Source organism: Desmodus rotundus, chromosome 7 (assembly GCF_022682495.2).
Source record: "Desmodus rotundus isolate HL8 chromosome 7, HLdesRot8A.1, whole genome shotgun sequence".
Lineage (NCBI taxonomy): Eukaryota > Metazoa > Chordata > Mammalia > Chiroptera > Phyllostomidae > Desmodus > Desmodus rotundus.
Genome location: NC_071393.1, coordinates 17,015,146 through 17,034,488, shown reverse-complemented (window position 1 = coordinate 17,034,488; position 19,343 = coordinate 17,015,146). Strand labels below are relative to the sequence as shown.

Below are 19,343 nucleotides of genomic sequence, written 5' to 3'. Positions count from 1 at the left end.
ACCTCAGCTAATGTATCGTGTACTTTAATTGTAAGTTCCATGAGAGCAGGAAGTTTTCGTTTATAGTTCTTCAACAGTCTCTCTCTCTCTCTCTCTCTCTGTCTCTCTCTGTCTCTCTGTCTCTCTCTCTCTCTCTCTCTCTCTCTCTCTCTCTCACACACACACACACACACACACGTCTTTCCCCTTCCCACAGTATTGCTAGGTGTGCTGGCATGGCATCTGCCCCAGGGGCCCTGGGCAGAGCTCTTACCGAAAAGGGCAAGCAGGGACTGGAGTGCAAAGTGCATGGTTCTTCGATTGGCTTGTTTCCCGGTTTTCAGGATTACCTCCTCCTGACCAACTTCACAGAGATCAAAACCTAGAGGAACAAAGAGTATGAACATCTGCTTCCTTAGGGAAGGTTCCATATTCTGAAAAGGATGAGAACTGTAGGGCTCCTCATGCAGTGTCATGGGAACCCCCGCAGGCTCCTCAGCAAGCGCCCTGCCTGGAGCTGCCCTCTGTCCCTTCGCAGAGCACTGGCCACTTTCCTGCCTAACTACATTCTTGAGAGCTGGGGGTCAGAACTAGACAGGCTTATTAACATTTGTTTTCTCCATTCTTTTGCGGAACAGTCCACTTACAGGAGTCTGTCCAGGGCAAAAATTGGCCACTCCCTTTGGCACTGAGTCCAATATTTAAAGCTGGTGCATGGGAAGGTAGAAGCTTCTCAAGGGCAAGGATGATGTCTTCATATGTGCTCAGTGTCCGCCACTGAGGGCTTTGGGATGAGTTAGTTCCCTGCGATGGTGGAGAATCTGCTATCTTGGCTGAACCACCCTGCAGAGACTCCACTCTGCCAAAGCCCAGGAGGGGCTGCTCCCTGACCCTAAGGGTTCTACTGAGACTCGGAGCAGACACTGCAAAGAGCATGAGCTCTGGAGCAAGAGGCTGGCTGGTGGGCTGCTGTGCCAGCATGTGGACTTCCTAAGACATATTGCAGAGGCATCCAGTACCTCTCTCCAGGAGAAACTCAGGAGGAAGGAGCCAAACACGCTGTGACCAAGGAGGGGCTGTGTCTAGAGAAAGGCCCTGGCAAGCAAGAATTCAGGGCCTGAAGAGCCCTCAGCACTGAAAAGCTTCACTCAGCCACCTTAGCCGATGACTGGGCTCCGCCTGAAACACTTCAAACTCTTGGTGCTGAAGGCCTGCAGGCAGGCACCTGTGATACCAGGCCCTTTCCCTCAGTGTTCCAGTGACAGGAATCTGGCATTTACAATGCCGCCTTCATCAGCACGCTGCACATTCATGATGGAGAGTATTTACTAGAGGAGAAATTTGTGTCTATATTTTTATTCCTGCACAAGAATTCTGATCGTGGTGAGAGGCTATCATTCCTTTGGAAATTAGGTTTACTCAAGGAGCCACTCAGCATTCTGGTTGCTATGGGACATTTTCCTCTGACTCATAAACAGTACCTGAAAGCAACAGGAAAGTCTCAGAGAACTCAGCATTTAAAAACAAATCAATATAAATGTAATAGCTTAGTTAGAACCTCTACTTTTACCAAATGATTTGAATTGGTTGCTCCAACAGAGTAAATAGCCCATAGCCCTACAAAGGTTGTGATGGCATGTGCTTAATGCTGAGGGCCAGAAGGGGGCGTCTCTCTGAGTCTTGGAGCTCTCAGAGTGAGGGAGCCACTTCTCCATCTGCCAGGCCTACAGAGACTCTTCTTCCCCTGCCCCGGTCTCAGTCCAAAGGATTTGAAAATAAGTATGTGCATACCAGCTCACCTCTTGAGTATCAGTGGGATTTGGAAAGTACAGAGAAGTAGATGAACATCAACAAAAATCACCCACAACCTGAGCACCAGGGAGCCAGTGATACACCTGGCAAAGAACATTGAAACATCCAGTTCACAGGTAAGGAGGGCTGGTTTCGTCACACCCACACCCAAGGGAGGCTTAGGTCCTGCTCGAGGAAGAGTGTTTCCTTCATAAAGAAAGGTCTTGGCTTTATCTTCTTACCTCCCCTGTGTCACTGGTCCAAGACTAGCCCTACAGTGAGAAGAGATGCATCCTGGGTATAGACCTGGCCTTTCTCACTCTTGCTTCCTATGCTACTGACTACATTTACGTAGATACAAATTTACTATGTTTATACCAAGAAGACTGATTTAAGTCCACAAGAAAACAACTAACATAAATCATAAAGGACATCAAAGGTCTTCACAGGGGTTGTGGGAGCTTTGTGGGTTTCCTTTTTTACCTTCAAAAACAAATGGTACCAGCTCTACTGAGGTGAGCTGGGGAGGGTCATCTACAAAGTGGGTTAGAAAAGATGGCCCAATACTGAATATCTGGGCCTCACAAGCAGAGGAAAAATTCTTTTTAAAGGACTTGCTGCCCTGCCACATCTGATGGGTAATCCCTATACCAGTGAATTCAGGCTGTGTCATTCTCCAAAGACTACCCACTCTCTCAGGTTAAAAACCCAAGGCCTTCCCATGGCACCTCGGCCCACCGGAGCTGCTTCCTGTGCCTCCCTTAGGTTCGGTATTTACTGTCTGTTCACCTTCCCCACTAAGAGGGCAGGGCCTTCTGTCCTTGGCTCACTGCTGCATGCCCAGTGCCTAGAGCACTGCCTGGCATGCAACAGGTGTTCGAGAAAAGCTGCGGTATAAATGACTCCCAAGCAGGTCACATAGGCACTCAATGAGCAGGAGGGGAGCAGCCTCCAGCCTCTCATGGAGTCGCGTCAGGAACTGCCTCCACCAAGTCACAGTGTTAACAAAGGAAAAGTGAGCGTCCTCGACTCAACAAGGATCTTGCATGTGCAGTTCTGGGTCACTACAGTCAAGTTTAAGGTGGTTTCAACAGTATTCTTTTCTGCCAGTTTCCAGTAGACAGTGATAGAAAACAACATTAAAACCATGGTTTTATGACTGTTCAGCTTTTAATCACAGCCTGACTCTCAACAGCAGTGAATCTAGCAGATTCATATGAAAATGAGAGACATGAAGTCACAATATAGGGGCCATAGGGGAAATGGGATGGAGCTGGGGAGCCACTTGGGTACTAAAGCACTGGAACCTTTGAGTTAACTATTTTTGAGGAATATCTGAGAAGACAGAAAACCCCTAAGAGTCTACCAACTTTACCCAACAGAAATTAGGAGAAAAGTAGATTTAAAAAAAAAAAATGGAACTAAAGAAACCAATTAAGTCTGTCCTACCTAGAGCCGCCAAGAATTCGTGACATCCCGGGAGCCGCCACAGCTGGACACTGATGGAGACTTGAATGGGAGACGAGGCAAAGTCCTGCTCCTTCTCGCAGGCCTGCAGCTGGACCAGCACCTGGTGGAGCTGAGCAAGGGGGAGTAGCGTGAGCTATCACTCCTTTCCAACGTCTTCTACCCCTCCGGCCCGCCAAGGATTTGTCCCTAAGTTATTCTTGCATCACCTCTTAACTGTCATCACTAACAACCTTATGTGTGTACAGCATCTGCAATTTTCTTTCCAGTGCCTTCATGCCTATTGTCCTCTGTAGGAAACCCAAGGGCCTGTGGGGTGTTACACGTCAGCCCACAGTGAGGGTTTCTGCTTACAGCCTCACATCTTCCCTCAAGCACACTCACTGTGGAGCTACTGAGCACGAGAGGGGCTTTGGCCTAGAAGAGGGGTAGGTTATAGGTCTGGTCATCTCTTTATTTAATTAAAATCACCTTTATGATTTGAGGTAAATAGTGAAGAGGAATCCAAGGTTATATTCTAGACCAAGGGTGTCAAACATTTTCACCGGGGGCCACTCAGCCTTGCGGTTCCCTTCATAGGGCCGAATGTAATTTTAGGACTGTGTAAATGTAACTACTCTTAACTAGAGGCAAGGAGCTCGGCGCTGCAGCTGGGTAGAAATAAGGTGCCTGGCCGGCTCAAACAAGGTAGACGGCCGGATTTGGCCCGAAGGCCTTGTGTTTGCCACCTGTGTTCCAGAGCCTTACTCAGCACTCAGCAAACCCACAGAACCTGCCGAAGTACCCATGGTGTTTCAGGTGTCCTGGCTCTGTGAACACTACTCAGGAGTCTTGTGTGGGCTCACAGTGTTGCTCGCTCTGAGCTGCTTCTGCCCCTGCTGTGCTGATGGAGCTGAAAGGTCAAATCAAGAACACAAGAGGGTGGAGCAGGAAAGGGGGAGCCAGAGCAGAGGAAGGGGATGGACTACCTGAGCCCCAGCCCGAGCACGTGGGCACGTGCATGTGACTCAGAGAAACGGCACAGCACCTGTGCACCGAGCATGCCAAGGGGACCTCGGGGTAGGTGGGTTGAGGGGCTCACCTGACAACAGTTGCTACTTAAAGTAGTACTCACCATTCCAACCATATTTTTAACAGCCTTCGGCCAGCAGATTATAAGGAAAAGAAAGAAAAAGAGAGAGAAAGAAGACAGTTTAGATTCAAGCACAGGTTGTTATGCAACACGAGCTGACCACTGTTTTAGGAAGCGCCACACCAGGCCCGAGGCTCTGACCGGGAGGGGAGAGGAGCAAGAGTCAGCAGGGACACACAGGAAAATGAGCAGCCATACCCAGGCCAGAAGCACTTGGGGTCAAGGGGCTCAGGTCAGCCAGGCCTTGCCTTTCTTTGCCAGGAGAGGAGCAGGGCAGGCTGGACTCAAGTAGGGAGGGCGCACAGAAGATATGAATAGGCCACTCTGCAAACCAAAGTCCGCAGTTCCAGAGTGACTCAGGACATGTCTACCATCCCTCGGCCACAGTGGGCAGCCCGGGACACTTCCTTGGGGCCAGGCGGGAGGACATCAGGTAGAAAGTCCCTGTGCTGCCACCAAAAGCAAGAAATGATGCATCTGGCTTTTTGGAGTCTCAGCCTTGCCCTGCTAGTGTAATTCCAACTCTCTGTGGCACACAGGCTTCTAGCCCACCTGGGGTCATTCTACTATGCGACATTCCAGAAGTGTCTTCCTATCTTCACAAGCAGACGGAACAGCACACTTACTATAAAATGAGAAGGAGCTTAACAAAGGGGCCAGACCACTGAGTTCTGTTCACACCCCAGGTGTGGGAGGCTCCAGGCACCACTCAGGTTTTCAGAGGTTAATCCCAGGTGCTGGAGCTTGATTTCCACACACAAACATTTCTGCTGAAAATGATATCTGCTGATAAGCGTATAACAATGTGTATTGTTTTTCCAGATTATTACAGTCAGGATGACCAGAGAGAACTGCTCTGTGCTCCTCAGGGGTTGCTACACCATCCAGAAGCTCTCCCACACATGGCTACCAGCTGGGGCTTTGGTCGGACCCTCACAGGCCAGTATGAAGATCAGACAGTCTGACCGAGTTGGGAAGGGCCTATGTAGTGCTGAGAGTTAGAATCCTCCAAATGCCTGAGTGAGATCTACGTTCTCTTAAAAGAAAGCAAATTTTTAAAAACCTGCTAAGTAGTGTCTTGAAATAGAGCTGTTTGTGTCACTGCTGTGCCGTAGTGGCTGTTCTGTTTCAAGTGCAGTTCGTACTTGGAGAGTAAGTGCTGGAACACCTATAGCCAGGCTGGCCCTACACCTGCTGGCTTAGGGAACGTGGCTGTTTAAAACGTGTCAGTCGGCAGGAAAAACTGGTGGGTGGGGGTGACAAGGTGCAGGAGGCCTCTGAATGGAGAGGTCAGGAAGTACACTACAGGTGACAGCAGCCCCTTAAGTGTCCTCTGAAGGCCCTAGAGCACTTGGGACTCAGTGCCCTCCATCTCTAGCATTTTCTTACTCCCAGCGTTTGCCTTTTCCTACTAATCACAAAGGCAATGAGACTGCACTGCTTGCAGGTTCCTATTCAGGGCCAAATCACTCTTTCCTCGGCACAGCTCTCAGGTCAGCAGCCCTGGCTCGACTCACCCGGCTAATGAGCTGCTCGCCTGTCTCCGAGGCAGTGATGAGTTTGCAGAGGGCTTGGAGGGCAGGGGTGGGAAGACCTAAACCAAGAAGGAGGAGATTGGTGTTAATCCAGAGGGAGCTCTACGCCTACAGCCCAGCTGCCTTCCCAGGGGAAAAAGCCCAAAATGCTCAGCATTGGTGGCCTTCAGGACACCCCGACCTGTACATCCATGTCTGACTCAGGAAATAATGGTCTCCGAGAAAGGCAGGTGGGGGCAGGCGCCATCCCGACCCTGCTGCATTCCTCCATGGTCATGTTCCTGGGACCCTGTCTTAGTCACTCAGGCTGCATCACCCCCTCTGAGTGAAGCATGAAGGGCACCCTGAGCTTCTGCACCCTGCTTCACCCTGGGGAGGCTGCACAACTCTTGTCAGGTCCAAAGCTGCCAATTAGATACTAACAGCAGCTGCTGTTTGCCCAACATCACCTCGTGCCACCCAGGAAGAGGCAGAGCCAGGGCAGAGGATGCCCTGCCATTACAAATCCAAAGATAAGTCAAGAACACCCGTTTCCTCCGCCTCGGAAGGCTGTGTCTGGGACTCTGCCGTGTGTCAGCACACTGGGTCACTCCTTCCCAGCTCTGGGATCCAGCATCCTCTTGAGTGCAGGAGCCACAGCCCCCAGCCCATGTGTCAGCCAGTCCCTCTGGCTCTGCCCTGCCCAAGGCTTACCCAGCAGGGACTGGATGGTGCTGCTGCACTGCTGGAGCCGGTCGCCGGGGTCAGAAGTTGGGAAGAAGACGGCTGCCGGCAGGCCACTGGCTGGGGGGTCCAGCCGGAAGCCCACGGCGGTGAGGAGGGCCTGCCAGCCGGGGATGCCACCCACTTTGTTCTCCACACTCTGTTGGGACGTGTACATGGCATTGCGCTGCCCATTCTGAATGCGCTGCAGGGACTTCTCCACCTGTGGGGGAAAGGGGAGTGAGGTGCTGCTCTGCACAGGGGAGAGCCCTGGTTTCTCTCCAAGTGGCTGTGGGGGCATACACAGCCCCATGGGTGCAGCCAATGCAGGTCACCCAGGCTCGAGGACTAGACATGGCCTGGCTTCTTGCAAGGGAGGGCACAGAGGGAAGGGGTGGTATAATCAGAGCCAGCCAGGGCTGGTACAACCCGCAACAATTCTGTTCCTTCCCAAACCCCCCTCCTCCCATGCCAGGCTCTCTTCCACAGACACTGAAGTAACTTGTCACAGCCAGTCTCACGTCAGGGGCCTGCCCAAACCATGCGCTGGCTTCTGCCACTGAGACCCTCAGGCCTTCAAGACCCTCATACACCAAGCAGTGCCCATCCTTGGGCCTTGGCCGGCAGTGTCCCTCTTCATTATACTTTCAACTCATCCTTCACCCACCCCCAGCACTGGCCTCGGGAACCTGTGCCTCCTCCATCCATGATCATGTGCCTCTCCTTCCTTCCAGGGTCTGAACTGGCGCCTGGGCCACACGGGCTGAATCCACCAAGTAACCGCTGAGTGAACACTGCCCACGAGCACTCCACAGAACTAACTCTCAACAGCCTGGGGCCTTCTCCTGGCAGCTTCTCTCTCTAGAGAACCTCTGTGCATCCTGATGTACTACATGCCCTGGGGCACATGCCCTGACCATCACTGCATGGACAAGAAAGGCATTCCAAGATGTCACCTGGTGCTGTGGGTTGACTTCACAGGCAGGAAAACAATGAGTGTTCCCAGGCTAAGCAGACAACCAGCCATCTGGCTGTCCGTCGGACACCTGGAGTAATTAGAGATAAGGGCTGGTGAACTTGACCCATGGCCCCTATAATCACACCAGACATGAAACCAAGAAAGAAAACCTGTAAATGTGCATGAGGAGCCTCAAGGCCAAATGTGGAGCAACTGAGAGGCCTGGCTCTTGCTCCACAACCTGGCCTGGGCAAAGTGAGCCAAATGGAGCCGGCAGTTCAGTTACCTTACAAAGGCAGTCTGGGGGCTGCTGCAAGAACAAGGGTCACTCAGGGTGTGACAGGGACCTGAGAAGTGCTGAGCAACTTAAGGGCTCCTTGTAGCTTTCAGGCACAGGTGAAAATTATTTGAGACAGTCTCCCCGAATTCTCAAAGCACGTGAGCACGTCTGCTACCTGCAGGCTGGCCTGAGAGCTGTCGCAGGTTTTCAAGTTAGAGCTTTCTTGTTCCTGTGGTGACTTCCTTCAGGCCCAAGAAAAACTCAGGCCAACTCTGAGCTTGAGAAACGTACATGTCTGATCACCAGGGATGCACAGAGAGCTCCCACCCCCAGGACCACAGGGCAGTAAGTTTGCCCAGCCGAGGGGACATGCCCGCCTAGAACCCAGCCCTCTGACTCTGAGCTTCCCACTCAAAGCCCCCAACTCACCCCCAGGGCCTGTGTGGACCTCTTCCCCTGGTCTGCCCTCTTGCACACCTCTGTCCTTGAGGTGGCCACGGAGCAGAAAAAGCTCGGCTGTGGTGCGGGCCCTGGGCTGGGACTGGGCTGGTCTTCTGCACAGAACTCCAAGGAGACTAAACATTCTGCCATATTTGAAACTGCCTTCCAGGTTATCAGGTGGAAGGATGGAACAAGTTCTATGTCATTCTTTCTTGGTTTTATTTGTAATTTTTAAGTACCTGCACAATGTCGTGGAGCCTCTATTTGTACTCTCACCCAAGTCCTGCAGAGATTGGGGCTGACAAAGGTCAAGGTCAGGCTTGGACTCCCTCCAACTGAGTTCAGGGGAAGGCCAGTGTCATCTGATTATAAAATACCATCTATTGGCTACTGCAACCCTATTGTGTGCCAGCTACTCGCCTTTCCTCTAATCTTTGCAGTAACCTTGAAAAGTTAAAAGTTTGATCCCCACTTCTAGATGAGGAAATCGAGGCTCAGAGAGCCAAGGTAACTTGCCCAAAGCCACATGGCCCATAAGTGGGTGTGGCGTGGGCCCCTGCTCCAGGCCTCTTCTTGGCTGCCCCCTCCCCCCGGGGTCTTGGCGAGGCTACTGCAGCCATCTGTATGACACCACATGATGTGCCCACTGCCTGGCCTCCACCTGCTCACGTGCCCTGGTGCCATGGAAGCCATTCAGCCTCCCCCCTCTCACACATCTCCAACTGGTTTGGGCTCCATGGGAAGCCTGGAGGAGGAGCTCGCCGGGCCCTCTCACCAGGTGCAGCAGCACTCGCAAGGCGTCCCGTGCACGCTCCGGGTGCTGCAGGATCTCGGTGAGGGCCTGGCCGATGAGTGAAGAAGGACTGTTCAGCTTCACGTCACTCCCAATGAGCATGAATCCTGTGGAGAGCATAGAAGGACGCCTCAGAGCCTGTCACCACCTCAGCTGGGCTCCCGTAAGAGCAAGCAAACTGCACCAAGCTGGGAAGGTCCACATGTCAGCCTAGAGCCCGTCCCCCTTCCCAGGCACTGCCTCTGTAAGCAGGGCCTGGAGGAGGCACAGAGTGGTCTCCTCAAGCCACCAAGCCAACTGTAGGGCCGACCTGCCCTCAAATAATGGAAGGAAAGGGTTTTCAAAAAGAATGAGCCGGAGCTGTTTTTAAGGGTAATGGGACAACATCATTAAACATCACTTTCCCCAGAACAAAGTTGTGACTTTAAATTACCTGTCACTAAAACTAAACAAAGACAAAAACCCCATGTCCCCAAGCACACAGAGGAGCAGGGGACTTGTCAGGAACAAACAGCCAAGCACAGGGGCTGGGTTCCCATGGCCCTGTAGACGGCTCTGTGCGGCTGCGCGGGCCCAAAGCCCCTTCCAACCACCGGAGCACACATCATTAGACAGACACCGAGTGCTGAGCTTTCCACGATCGCATGGAAGCCACCGGCATCACCTGTGACACCTGCCTCTCCTGGAAGTGGGAGCAGTTGAGCAACGCAGCCAGGCCCAGAGCCTCAGCACCTGCCTGCCCGCCTTGAGGCGGGGACCACCAAAGAGTAGGCCTGCTGGACCAACTACAAGTTTCTCTTCAGCCACGAGAAGAACTGGGTGGACTGTACACAGTTGTTTTTGGATACCTTTTTGAAAACACTACAGCCATGTTGTGTTGTGCTTGTCCTCCAAACACATAAACAAATGTGCCCACATGTGCTTGGCTCTCCCCCAGCACAGCTCTGCACCGGGGCCTGCGGGCTCCTCGTGTGCTGGCCAGCTGCACCTGAGGACACCGTGGCTCCACCTCACAGCTGCTCCAGCATGCAGGTGACACTGACAGTATCAGCACACGTCAACTGGATTGATTCTGAGAGGAAGAGTAAGTTGCAGGCCATTTTGTTCTCAACTTTTAAATATATCCGTGGGTGGTACATTTTTGGCCACTAAAACAAAATGTAAAAGTTTAAAAGTAGTGTGTTTGTTTATCAAGGTTTGACACTGTTATGGGCTAGTACTCCCCTGGCATCTGTGGAACATCCTGGGAGGGGTAGGGCCGATTCTGAGGGACCACCCCGGATGAGGTCATGAGGTATGTCAGCAAAACCAGCAGGCAGGGTGAAAGGCTGGGCGGGAGAGTGGTCCTGAGTCGGGTTTGGACTGCAGCCTCACAAGGAGGGTCTCCCACATGGGAGGAGGTCCCACAGGGACCCTGGAGGATGAAGGTCATCATATGGAGCTGAGAGGCAAAGTCCCTTGTCCCCCCCCTATGACCAGCTGTCAAAGGGAACATTCTCCCTTGACTCCCAGACCCTCTGACCCTGGAGGCAGGCCCACTCAGCACGCATGGTGGGTGTAGTACATGGCACACATCACAAGACATTCGTCCTGCTCTTCGAGGATCACCTCGCATGTGGACAGGGAGGGATCGTCAGCGCTGCCTCCCTCAGCCCCGTGCGGCCACTGAGGACGCTGAGCTTCAGAGAGGGTTAGTAACCCGCCTCAGGTCACACAGCCTCGCCGTGGAGCTGGAGCAAACGTGAGTCCTCTGAACACAAACCTAGGGTCTTCACCACACTGCTGCTCTTTTCTATGGTGGTCGGATTTTACATGAGGGTGCCATAAAGTGGGACATCCAGGAAACACCTCTGGGAGTTTACATTCACACTCCGATGGCAGAAGACTTTAACGCTATGGTGGTAAAAGCCTGATAGGGTGAGGGCACGTCTCAGCAAAGGAGGCTCTCCCTGAATCTCCCCACACTGCTTTCCCAGCGCCCGCCCCACCCTCCCCACCCTCCCAGGGGCCCTGGTGCCTGCTCTCACCTGCCCAGTTGGAGGGGTGCGCGAAGGCCTTGCTGCTCTGCAACACTTTCATGGCCTCTGCCAGGGCGGCGCTGGCTTTCAGGCTGTTCAGCAGGGATGAGTAGAAGGCATGGAGAAACATTTTGGAAGCAGCCACGGGCACAGGCCACAGAGACACGAGGACACACTGTGCCCCGGCAGCCAGGAAGGCACGAGTCAGCGCAATGACCCCGTCGGCCGTAACTTTGCTGTTGGACTCCTGAGAGGAGCCGAGGACCACCAGCTTCACGGGGAGCCGCAGGTCCAGGACGTCGGCAGCCGTGAGCAGCAGCTCCTGCAGGGGTGGGCAGTCCGAAATGCTCTCCCCATCACTGGCGTCGTCCTGCACCCGCAGGGACTCGGGGATCGTGTAGGGGTGGCCGAAGGAGCTCTTGCTGCTGGCAGGGTTGCCATCCGCGCTGGGCGTGAGTACCAAGGCCGACAGTTTCCAAGAGATGTGGGTGGCGAAGTGGACACACTCAGCCTGGGTCAGGGCACTCATGACCCGCTCTTTGGTGGCTACACTGCCCACCAGTGGCTGGCAGCCCAGCAGTTCCGACACCATGTAGGCTTCCTCCTCGGCTGACGGCATTGGCCCCCACAGCCACCTGTCCATCACTGCCGACGGGAGCTTTGGGTTGCCAATGACAGCTGCCATGGATGTGGAACTGGAGTAGGTGGGCGGGGTCTTCCTCAGGTGACACTAGGGGGCAGGGAGGACAAGCACACCACCTTCAGACCACCTGGCTTCCCAGGAGCAGGGGGATAGGGGCCAGCTCTCCACGAGGGCTGGGTCTGCCTTGACCCCACCTGCTCTCCCAATTACCTCATTCACTCTACTTTCCAACACCTTTTTGACACAGGTGCAGGTCTTACTGAAAGTCACCTGCTATGTCAAGCTCTCGAAAATAATCAGGACTGGGTGGTGAGAAGGCCATTCCCTGTTTGTCAAACCTCAGAGAGCTAGGGAGGTGGCACTGAAGGGACAGAACATGTTAGGGGCGAGGGTCTGTGGTGCACACCTGCCCTACATCTCTCACCCCTACGGGCTTCCCTGGGATCCCCTATGTAAGGGGAGACCACTCCTGATGAGCCGGGGGGTAGGGGTGCCTTTGTTTAAAATGTGTAAAAAGCAAGTCAGACTCAGGGAAGACAGGGCCAAATCCAGTCCCTTAGGGACCTGGCATTGCTGGAAGGATTATGGTCCCTCCATTTCACGTGCTGCAAAGTGAGAGCGTCACCGGACTCTAAAGCCAGCATAAAGAAGTCCAACGAAGTTCTCATTTGCCCCCCTTGATGCCTTTGGATGCCTTCTGGGGAACATCGAGTATGAAATTATTTCAAACTAACTTTTCGGTGCCTATGGGCGCTGATGCCTTGAAACTTTGGGTAAGAGAAGCGCCTCTTGGGTGCCTGTCAGGAGACAGGACTGTTCCATCGCATGGCGAAGCTGGCACACAGCCAGCTCACTGTTGTCACCAACGTGAGTTCTCAACAGAGGCAATCTCTGATCCCCAGGGTGCTGCTCCTGGCCACAGGTGCGGTGAACCTGCCCCTCCCTGCCCTGTGTTGGACCACATCCGCCCAGGCCAGATTGCTTTGCTTCTGAGATTCAGTCAACAAGGATCAGAGGAAAACTCAGAGAAAATAATTTTTCACTTGACCTGATTTTGTCCCATGAGAAAGGTACAATTCAGCAACAAACACAGCCAAATCTAAGATCTCCAAAACCCAGTAAAGCAGAAAAATGACCTGCTTTAAACCATGCCAATGACCGAGGCCAGCAGAGGCCAGCCAAGGCAGGGCTGTTGGGGGCCACTGGCAGCCCCTGGGCCTGGATTCTGAGTTCTAAACCCTGCTGACACCTCCCCCCCCACCACGAGGCCCCTCTGACTGAGCCCGGCCTGGTGGTCTCGGGGCTCTGCGAGCAGCCAACAGCTGGAAGGCATTTCCAAGCCTGACGCTGGAGCAGTTCAGGTCCTGGTGGTGACTGCAGTCCTGTGGCTTGGCCAGGTGGGCCAGGAGCAAGGGGCAGTGAAGGGCGAGAAGGAAGCCAGGGTTTCTGGGTTTCTGGGTGAGTTTAAAAGAGGGAAAGGGAACTCAGGGTCGGCTGAAAAGACACTCTAACCAGGTGGGCAGGGCCAAAGGTGGCCTGTGGCCTGTGGGGGCTGCCGTCGCCCTCTAGATTTGCACAGATGTTTCTTCTCACGCTGACTTTTTTGCTGAATGAGACCCAAGTCTCTCCTGGTCTCATTCCCTCCTGAAAAGCCGCCTTGTTTATTTTCAGTTCTTTTGTTGGCCTGTGGGACTCTTATTCCACTTCACACTAATCTTGCCCTCCATCGCTGCCAGTGCCCCTACACAGGGACCAACTGTGCCTCAGTGCCTCACTGGGGGCCTGCGTGCCAGTGGGTGACCAGCTTCCTCCGGGACTCGGCCTGGCCCAGAGCCTGGCTCAGTGCCCCCAAGTAGGCACAATCCTGATGTCACAGCAAACATATTGAAAGAGAAATGACCCAAATCGTGGCTGCCTGAAGTAGCAAAGAACTATCAGGGCTGTGCCCCTGCCTGCGGACAGCTCTGAATTCATCCTGCCCACCTGCCAACTACACAATTAGAAGTTTGGAGAGATCACGCCCTACGGCTTTGGGGCCCAGTCTGGACGAAGTCTGGGCCTTGAGGACCTGAGAATGCAGCACCCACAGGTGTGCCATGCGCCTTACCTTGGACTGCGGGCCGAGGGCGCGGATGGAAGGGACGGCGATGAGGGCGAAGCGCTCGTACAGGTACTCGTTGGAGGAGCTTCCTTTCAGGAGGGCGAAAGGGATGAGGTAGAGCTCCCCCTCTAGAACCAGGACCAGCTGCCGGTGCCGGCCCACGGGGCCACTGGAGTGCATCAGGCCCTGCAGAACAAGCGTGGCGCTGACATGGGGCCTGGTAGGGCGGGGCTCCTGCACACCAGGCCAGCGCTGAGCAGGGGACTGAAATATGCCCGAAGGACCAGGTGCGTCTGAAGGGTCCACAGGGTCACATGGGTGGCAGAGCGGTCACCCCAGAACGAGCTCTGAGAATCACAGCATGCCCCAAAGGACAAGGGCAGAGGTGACGCACTGGCACAGGGGCCCTAAGAGCAAAGTCGGAATGACTCCTCTCAAAACCTAAGACCCCAACCAGAGTGGGACATGCCACCCATTTCAGAGGACGAGAAGCCAGAAAAGCACAATGCGAACAGATGGTGTGGGAGCTAGGATGACCTCCCTCTGGGGAGAGGGTTCTGGACTCTGGGACCTTTTGTGACCTCCAGGCCTCTGTGCTCCTCCTCTGAGGAGACAGTGGTCCCTTGGCCTGGGCACTGCAGTGCTGTCCCCATTCACTCCCCCGGGGGCTGCTGGGGATGTGACCCCCATCACTTCTGAGGCCCATGTGGAGGACCTGAGAGGGGTGTACGGAGACCCACAGCAGGCAGACAGACACCCCCGCCCCCAATTCCCGTTCTCTACAGACGCATTTCTGTCCAAAAGAATTGCTGCTGGAGACCAAGGCCATGTGAACCTTGATAAATAGGAAGGAAAAATCAGGAACACTGGCCTGGACAGGCTGATGGTGAAGCAAAGATGACTCGGAGGCTGCTGCCCGTGCTCGGGGAGATGCTGCCTGACAGGCCACGCGCACACACTGTGCCTCGGGCCCAGCCTAGCCCTGAGCCTCCGGTGGCCCTGGCTCTGCCAGAGTCACAGCCAGGCTCCCCTCAGTCTCACCCCTGTCTGCCAACCAAGCGGAGCACCCACCGGGGGCTGCCCTGCTCTGGAGGGGCGAATGTGTGCACCTAACCCACTATCAGACTGCTGTGGGCGCTTGGCCACGGGTGGCAGAAGGCACTCAGTCAACCCAAAGTGACACAGGCCTGCCTGGCCGGACATTCAGTCTGTACAAGGCCCCTATGGCTTTTTTCTTTTTTTAAAAGCTGCATCTGAAGAAAGCAGAAATGAAAATATTAGGCCAATTTGCTTCTTGCTTGCTTTAAGAGCTGTTTCCGAAGAAGGGATAAAAATCACTGCAGGACCCAGGAAGGCAGAAGTGGGGCGTGTCACAAGGCCCCCCATGCTGCCGGTGATGAGTTTTGAGAACGTGCTAGGAACGGTGTGGGCACAGGGGGGTGAGGAGGACCGGGTGCCCGCAGCCCTGCTTCACACCATCTGTCGGCTCCTGGGCCTGGTGACCCGCCGTGGGCCACACCGAGCCCCCTGCCTGGCCTGGCTGGGGGAGGTGGCTCTGGAAGGCAGGGCCTGCTCCTGCAGCCTGCCCAATGGACCTGGAAGCTGGCTGGAGTGGCTGGGCTGATGGTGTCCTGACCTCAGAGACAGGTCAGCAACTGTGACAGTGACAACTGTCGCTGCTCAGTGTGAGCCCTACTGTGGGCAATGTGGGGACTCAGGCCGCCTGCCGTACGTAATGTAACACCAGACCCACCTCAGCTGACCTGGCGATGCCAGGCTGTTGGACGAGATGCCAGCCCCACCCCTGCAGGCCCTCCCTGGGCTCCTGCTGCCAGGGCCCAGACCCCAGTGAGTCTTTGTCAGGCGTCATCCCTCAGCCACTGACTTACCCAGGACAAGCCCCCTGTCTTGACAGCATTTACATGTGTGAATCCAAAACAAGTCAAGGAGCACTGGGTGAGGTCAGAGGGGTGACACTGAGGCCGCAGCCTATGTCAGAGGGGGTGGCGCTGCACATGGTAATTCACACACGCTGACGTTCACCAAGAGAAGGGAATGGGAGGCTTGCCGGGCTTGGGGAACTGATAACAGGCAGGAAAGGGACACGCCCCTGAAGTTCCAGCCTGGGAGCCTGGGAGGTTTTTCTCTGAACTGCGTGTCCCAATGCACAGATCTGGGTCCTCCTGGGACATGCCTTGTGGCAGCTACTGAGCTGGCACATGCGTGCAGCCCTGGGTGAGGGTCCTGAATGGGACCCCTGTCCAGGCAGCGAGGCCGGAAGTGGGTGACGGGTCACAGGGCGGAGTGACAGCTCCAGCTGAAAGGCAGTGGGAAGACTGACTGAACCTGCTGGGAATGGTGCCCGGGAAACCGCTTCTGAATTCTGCCTCCAGGACACACGAGCATCGCCCTGGTACCGAGAGCTTAGCCATAATCCAATGTGAACTTGGAAAAAGAAAATGAAGCGATGTCTCTATCCAAACCCCCATCATCTGGTAGATGAAAAAGGAGAGGCGGATCGAGGAGCACCTGTGTCTCCATGTGTCAGTCTGGAGGGCGTGTGCTGGCTTCTGCAGTCCTGGGTTTGAAAAATAAAAGGGCTCAGCATTAGCCCTGCCCCCGCAACCGACAAAGTCCAACAAATCCCAGCAAAGACTCAGACTTTCTGACTCTTGAAGTTTCTAGAAATGGATCTTTTGAAGCAGAACAAGACAAGGAGGCCAGGTGTGCTACAATCTGCCTGTTCCCCCAGGGAGTGTCCCTTCAGTCCCCAGCGGGCTGGGACCCTGCTGGTCGCAGTGCGAGTCCACCCAGCAAACAGCACTGGAGAGCTGGCTGAGGGCCAGGCCTGCGCTGGACAGGGGAGGGACGAGTGTCCGGCAGGCGGGGCAGCAGTGAGCAGACAGACTGGGGAAAGGCCCAGCCTTTGCAGAGGGAGAGGGGTGTTCCTTTACCAGAGGTGGGCAGTGGGCGCTCTGGAGGTGGTTCTGGGCAGCTGTTATCAGCCTCAGCTTCTAGTGTCCCGTCAACACTGGCTCTGCACTCCACTGGGTTTCTGCAGCCAGCTCTGCCCCAAGTGAGCAGGCACGGGGCCTTCTCAACAGAGGGCCCTGCGGGGCTCGGGGGAAGGGGCTCTCCTGCCAGTGGTCTAGGTCTGCAGTGTGTGTGTGAGGACATCCGGGGAGCCCAGAACATGGTCCTTCTTGACCTTGCAGTCTTCACGTGGCATTAACACCTCCACTATCCCGTGGGCTGAACCCCGTACCACACTTTCTCCAGTGCTGGTCCCTTCCTGGTTATGCTCCCTCAGCCAGGGAGACCATACAGAGTTTATATGTTTATATATATATATACACACACACACACTCACACCTTATAGTTACTCTCTTACCATAGGGAATGAGTCTTCATATTAAATTTCCCCTGGTTAACCTACTGTGTGATTTCTGTCTCCTGCCTGGACCCAGGCTGTCCGTCTAGCTACGCTTGGGAGGACCAAAGCCTCGTCCGGGGACCAGGAGGGAAAGACACAGCCTGGGCAGAGGCCTTTGCCATGGGATCTGGGTCAGGCTGCTATGTCAGGAGCTCTCCAAGGCTGGAACTGCCAGATTGCAGGGCACGTGGGGAAGGCTGGGGAGAGCTTAGTGGTGAGCACTTCGACAGGACACTCGACCCCCTGCACCTCAGTCCCCAAACCCACGAGACAGCACTCGTCTCCACTGCCCCACGAGCCCTGGGGATAGAGCCAGCTGCAGCAGGGTGTGGGGCACTGCGCCTGGCACCCAGTGGGCACTCGGCACAGACCCGGGCCAACTGTGAATTCCCAAATGTCTTCAGGCGCTTGAAAGGTGAACACAGGCATTAGTTATACTGTTCTCTCCTCTGGGCCTCAATTATTTTCAAAATAACTCATTCTCTTTCCCTCTGGTGTTTATAAGCAGTCATGTGGCTAAAACTTGTAAATGGTCTCTCAGGAGGGTCCAGCTCCAAACCCTAACCTAGGGACTGAGACACCAATGTCACCACTAACCTCCTCATACTATCACCATCCTCGTCATCCATAGCTATTCCTGAGTGTCCACGACCCCTGATACGTGTGAGGTCTGCTACCAGGCAGTTGCCCGGAAGTCAAGTATCAGGCTGCAGTCCTCCCAGGCAGCCCCCACAGGTCCCGCATGTTCGCATGGGTGGTGAATTCTGGTCGACGACCGTTTTGGCCACTGGGGATCTCCCAGACACTCCCGGGGCCTGGGGCTCCTGAACTGTTTAGAAAGCAGATATCAAACGTGGTGTCTCCCATGTCCTGACTTCTGGCTTAAGAACTACCTGTTCTGTGCACATCGCCAGGGTTCACGGGGTCCACCTGCAACCTCAGGCCACCTGTGTGACACATCGTGCCCACTGCTCAGACATCTGGGGACAATATCCCCTCCACCTGCTCGTATGCCCTGGTGCTCCAGGAACCCTTTAGCTTCTCCCCTCACAGGAGGCCTCTCAGAGGGTCACGGCATCACGGGCTGGAGGAGTGGACATCCCTGATCTTCTTGGGTCCATAAGCTTTTGGGAAGATTAGATTTGGGGTGAGATGGACTTTACTGTCTACAACAAAGATTCAAAAAGCAAAGAACTGCCAGTTGGATACCCCAAACCATGTACAGGGCCCTAAGGATTTTTCCCTGACTCATATTTTTGATTAAGTGAATTGACCAAACAGAACTTTTTAAGGTAGAGGAAACTTTCCTGTGATGCTTTGGACAGATCTTGGTATCATGGATGGATGTATACACTTCCAGCAAATATCACACACAGTTGTCCCCATTATCCACGGGAGACACGTTCTAATAACCCCAAAGGATCCCTGAAACCACGTATAGTACCAAACCCTACGTATATACAGGTACTATGTCTTCCCTATACATACACGCTTATGAGTAAATTTAATCTGTAAATTAGTCATAGCAAGATACTACCAATAACTAATAAAGTAGAACAACTGCAACAATATGCTGTGGTACCAGTTACACGGTCACTTGACCTGATGACCCAGATGGCTACTGTGTGACCAACGGGTGGGCAGCATGGGCAGCGCAGGGACACTGGACGAAGGGGTCACTCATGTCCCGGGAGGGCAGCGTGAGAGTTCCTCACGATGCTCAGGGTAGTGTGCAGCTTAGATTACGAATTATTTCTGGGATTGCTCATTCGGCATTGTCAGACCGTGGCCGTCCACAGGTAACTGAAAGTGCAGGAAGCAAAAGCGCCGAGGGGGAGAACTCTGTGCTCGCTGTAAGAAACCACGACTACAGTCTACCGAGATTATAGGCACTGCGTTCCCCCGGAAATGCAGAACGAAAGGTCCGACCTGCGCAACAGTACTCTCTGGCCAAGCAGGCAACAGACCGCCGGCTTGCCCGAAGAACCTCACAAGGAGAGGGGCGAGGAATCTGGGGGCTGGAGAGCCACGACCAATGGCCAGCAAGGGTCAGGGGCCAATCTCAGCCAC

The 19,343-nt window shown here is 54.4% G+C and overlaps 1 protein-coding gene and 1 long non-coding RNA gene across 7 annotated transcripts in view; one reads left to right on the top strand and one right to left on the bottom strand.

The window, feature by feature from the left end:
- Positions 1 to 9,067, top strand: part of LOC112310874 (uncharacterized) — a 48,625-nt gene extending 39,558 nt beyond the window's left edge. For 2 of the 4 annotated variants that reach the window (XR_008427274.1, XR_008427275.1), the window contains 3 exons: positions 618 to 1,907; positions 3,224 to 6,716; positions 7,341 to 9,067. This is a non-coding gene — a long non-coding RNA (uncharacterized lncRNA). The remainder of the gene's footprint in view (positions 1 to 617; positions 1,908 to 3,223; positions 6,717 to 7,340) is intronic. The other 2 variants (XR_006656361.2, XR_011651417.1) reach the window with 2 other exon arrangements.
- The window catches only part of TTC28 (tetratricopeptide repeat domain 28), a 569,569-nt gene that overhangs the window by 7,161 nt on the left and 543,065 nt on the right, over positions 1 to 19,343 (bottom strand). For 2 of the 3 annotated variants that reach the window (XM_053927916.1, XM_024567189.3), the window contains 8 exons: positions 13,847 to 14,026; positions 11,106 to 11,826; positions 9,061 to 9,185; positions 6,598 to 6,829; positions 5,887 to 5,963; positions 4,352 to 4,375; positions 3,220 to 3,349; positions 254 to 361 (listed from right to left, as the gene is read on the bottom strand). In XM_053927916.1, coding sequence (XP_053783891.1) covers positions 254 to 361; positions 3,220 to 3,349; positions 4,352 to 4,375; positions 5,887 to 5,963; positions 6,598 to 6,829; positions 9,061 to 9,185; positions 11,106 to 11,826; positions 13,847 to 14,026 — 1,597 coding nt within the window. The remainder of the gene's footprint in view (positions 1 to 253; positions 362 to 3,219; positions 3,350 to 4,351; positions 4,376 to 5,886; positions 5,964 to 6,597; positions 6,830 to 9,060; positions 9,186 to 11,105; positions 11,827 to 13,846; positions 14,027 to 19,343) is intronic. The other variant, XM_053927917.1, reaches the window with a different exon arrangement.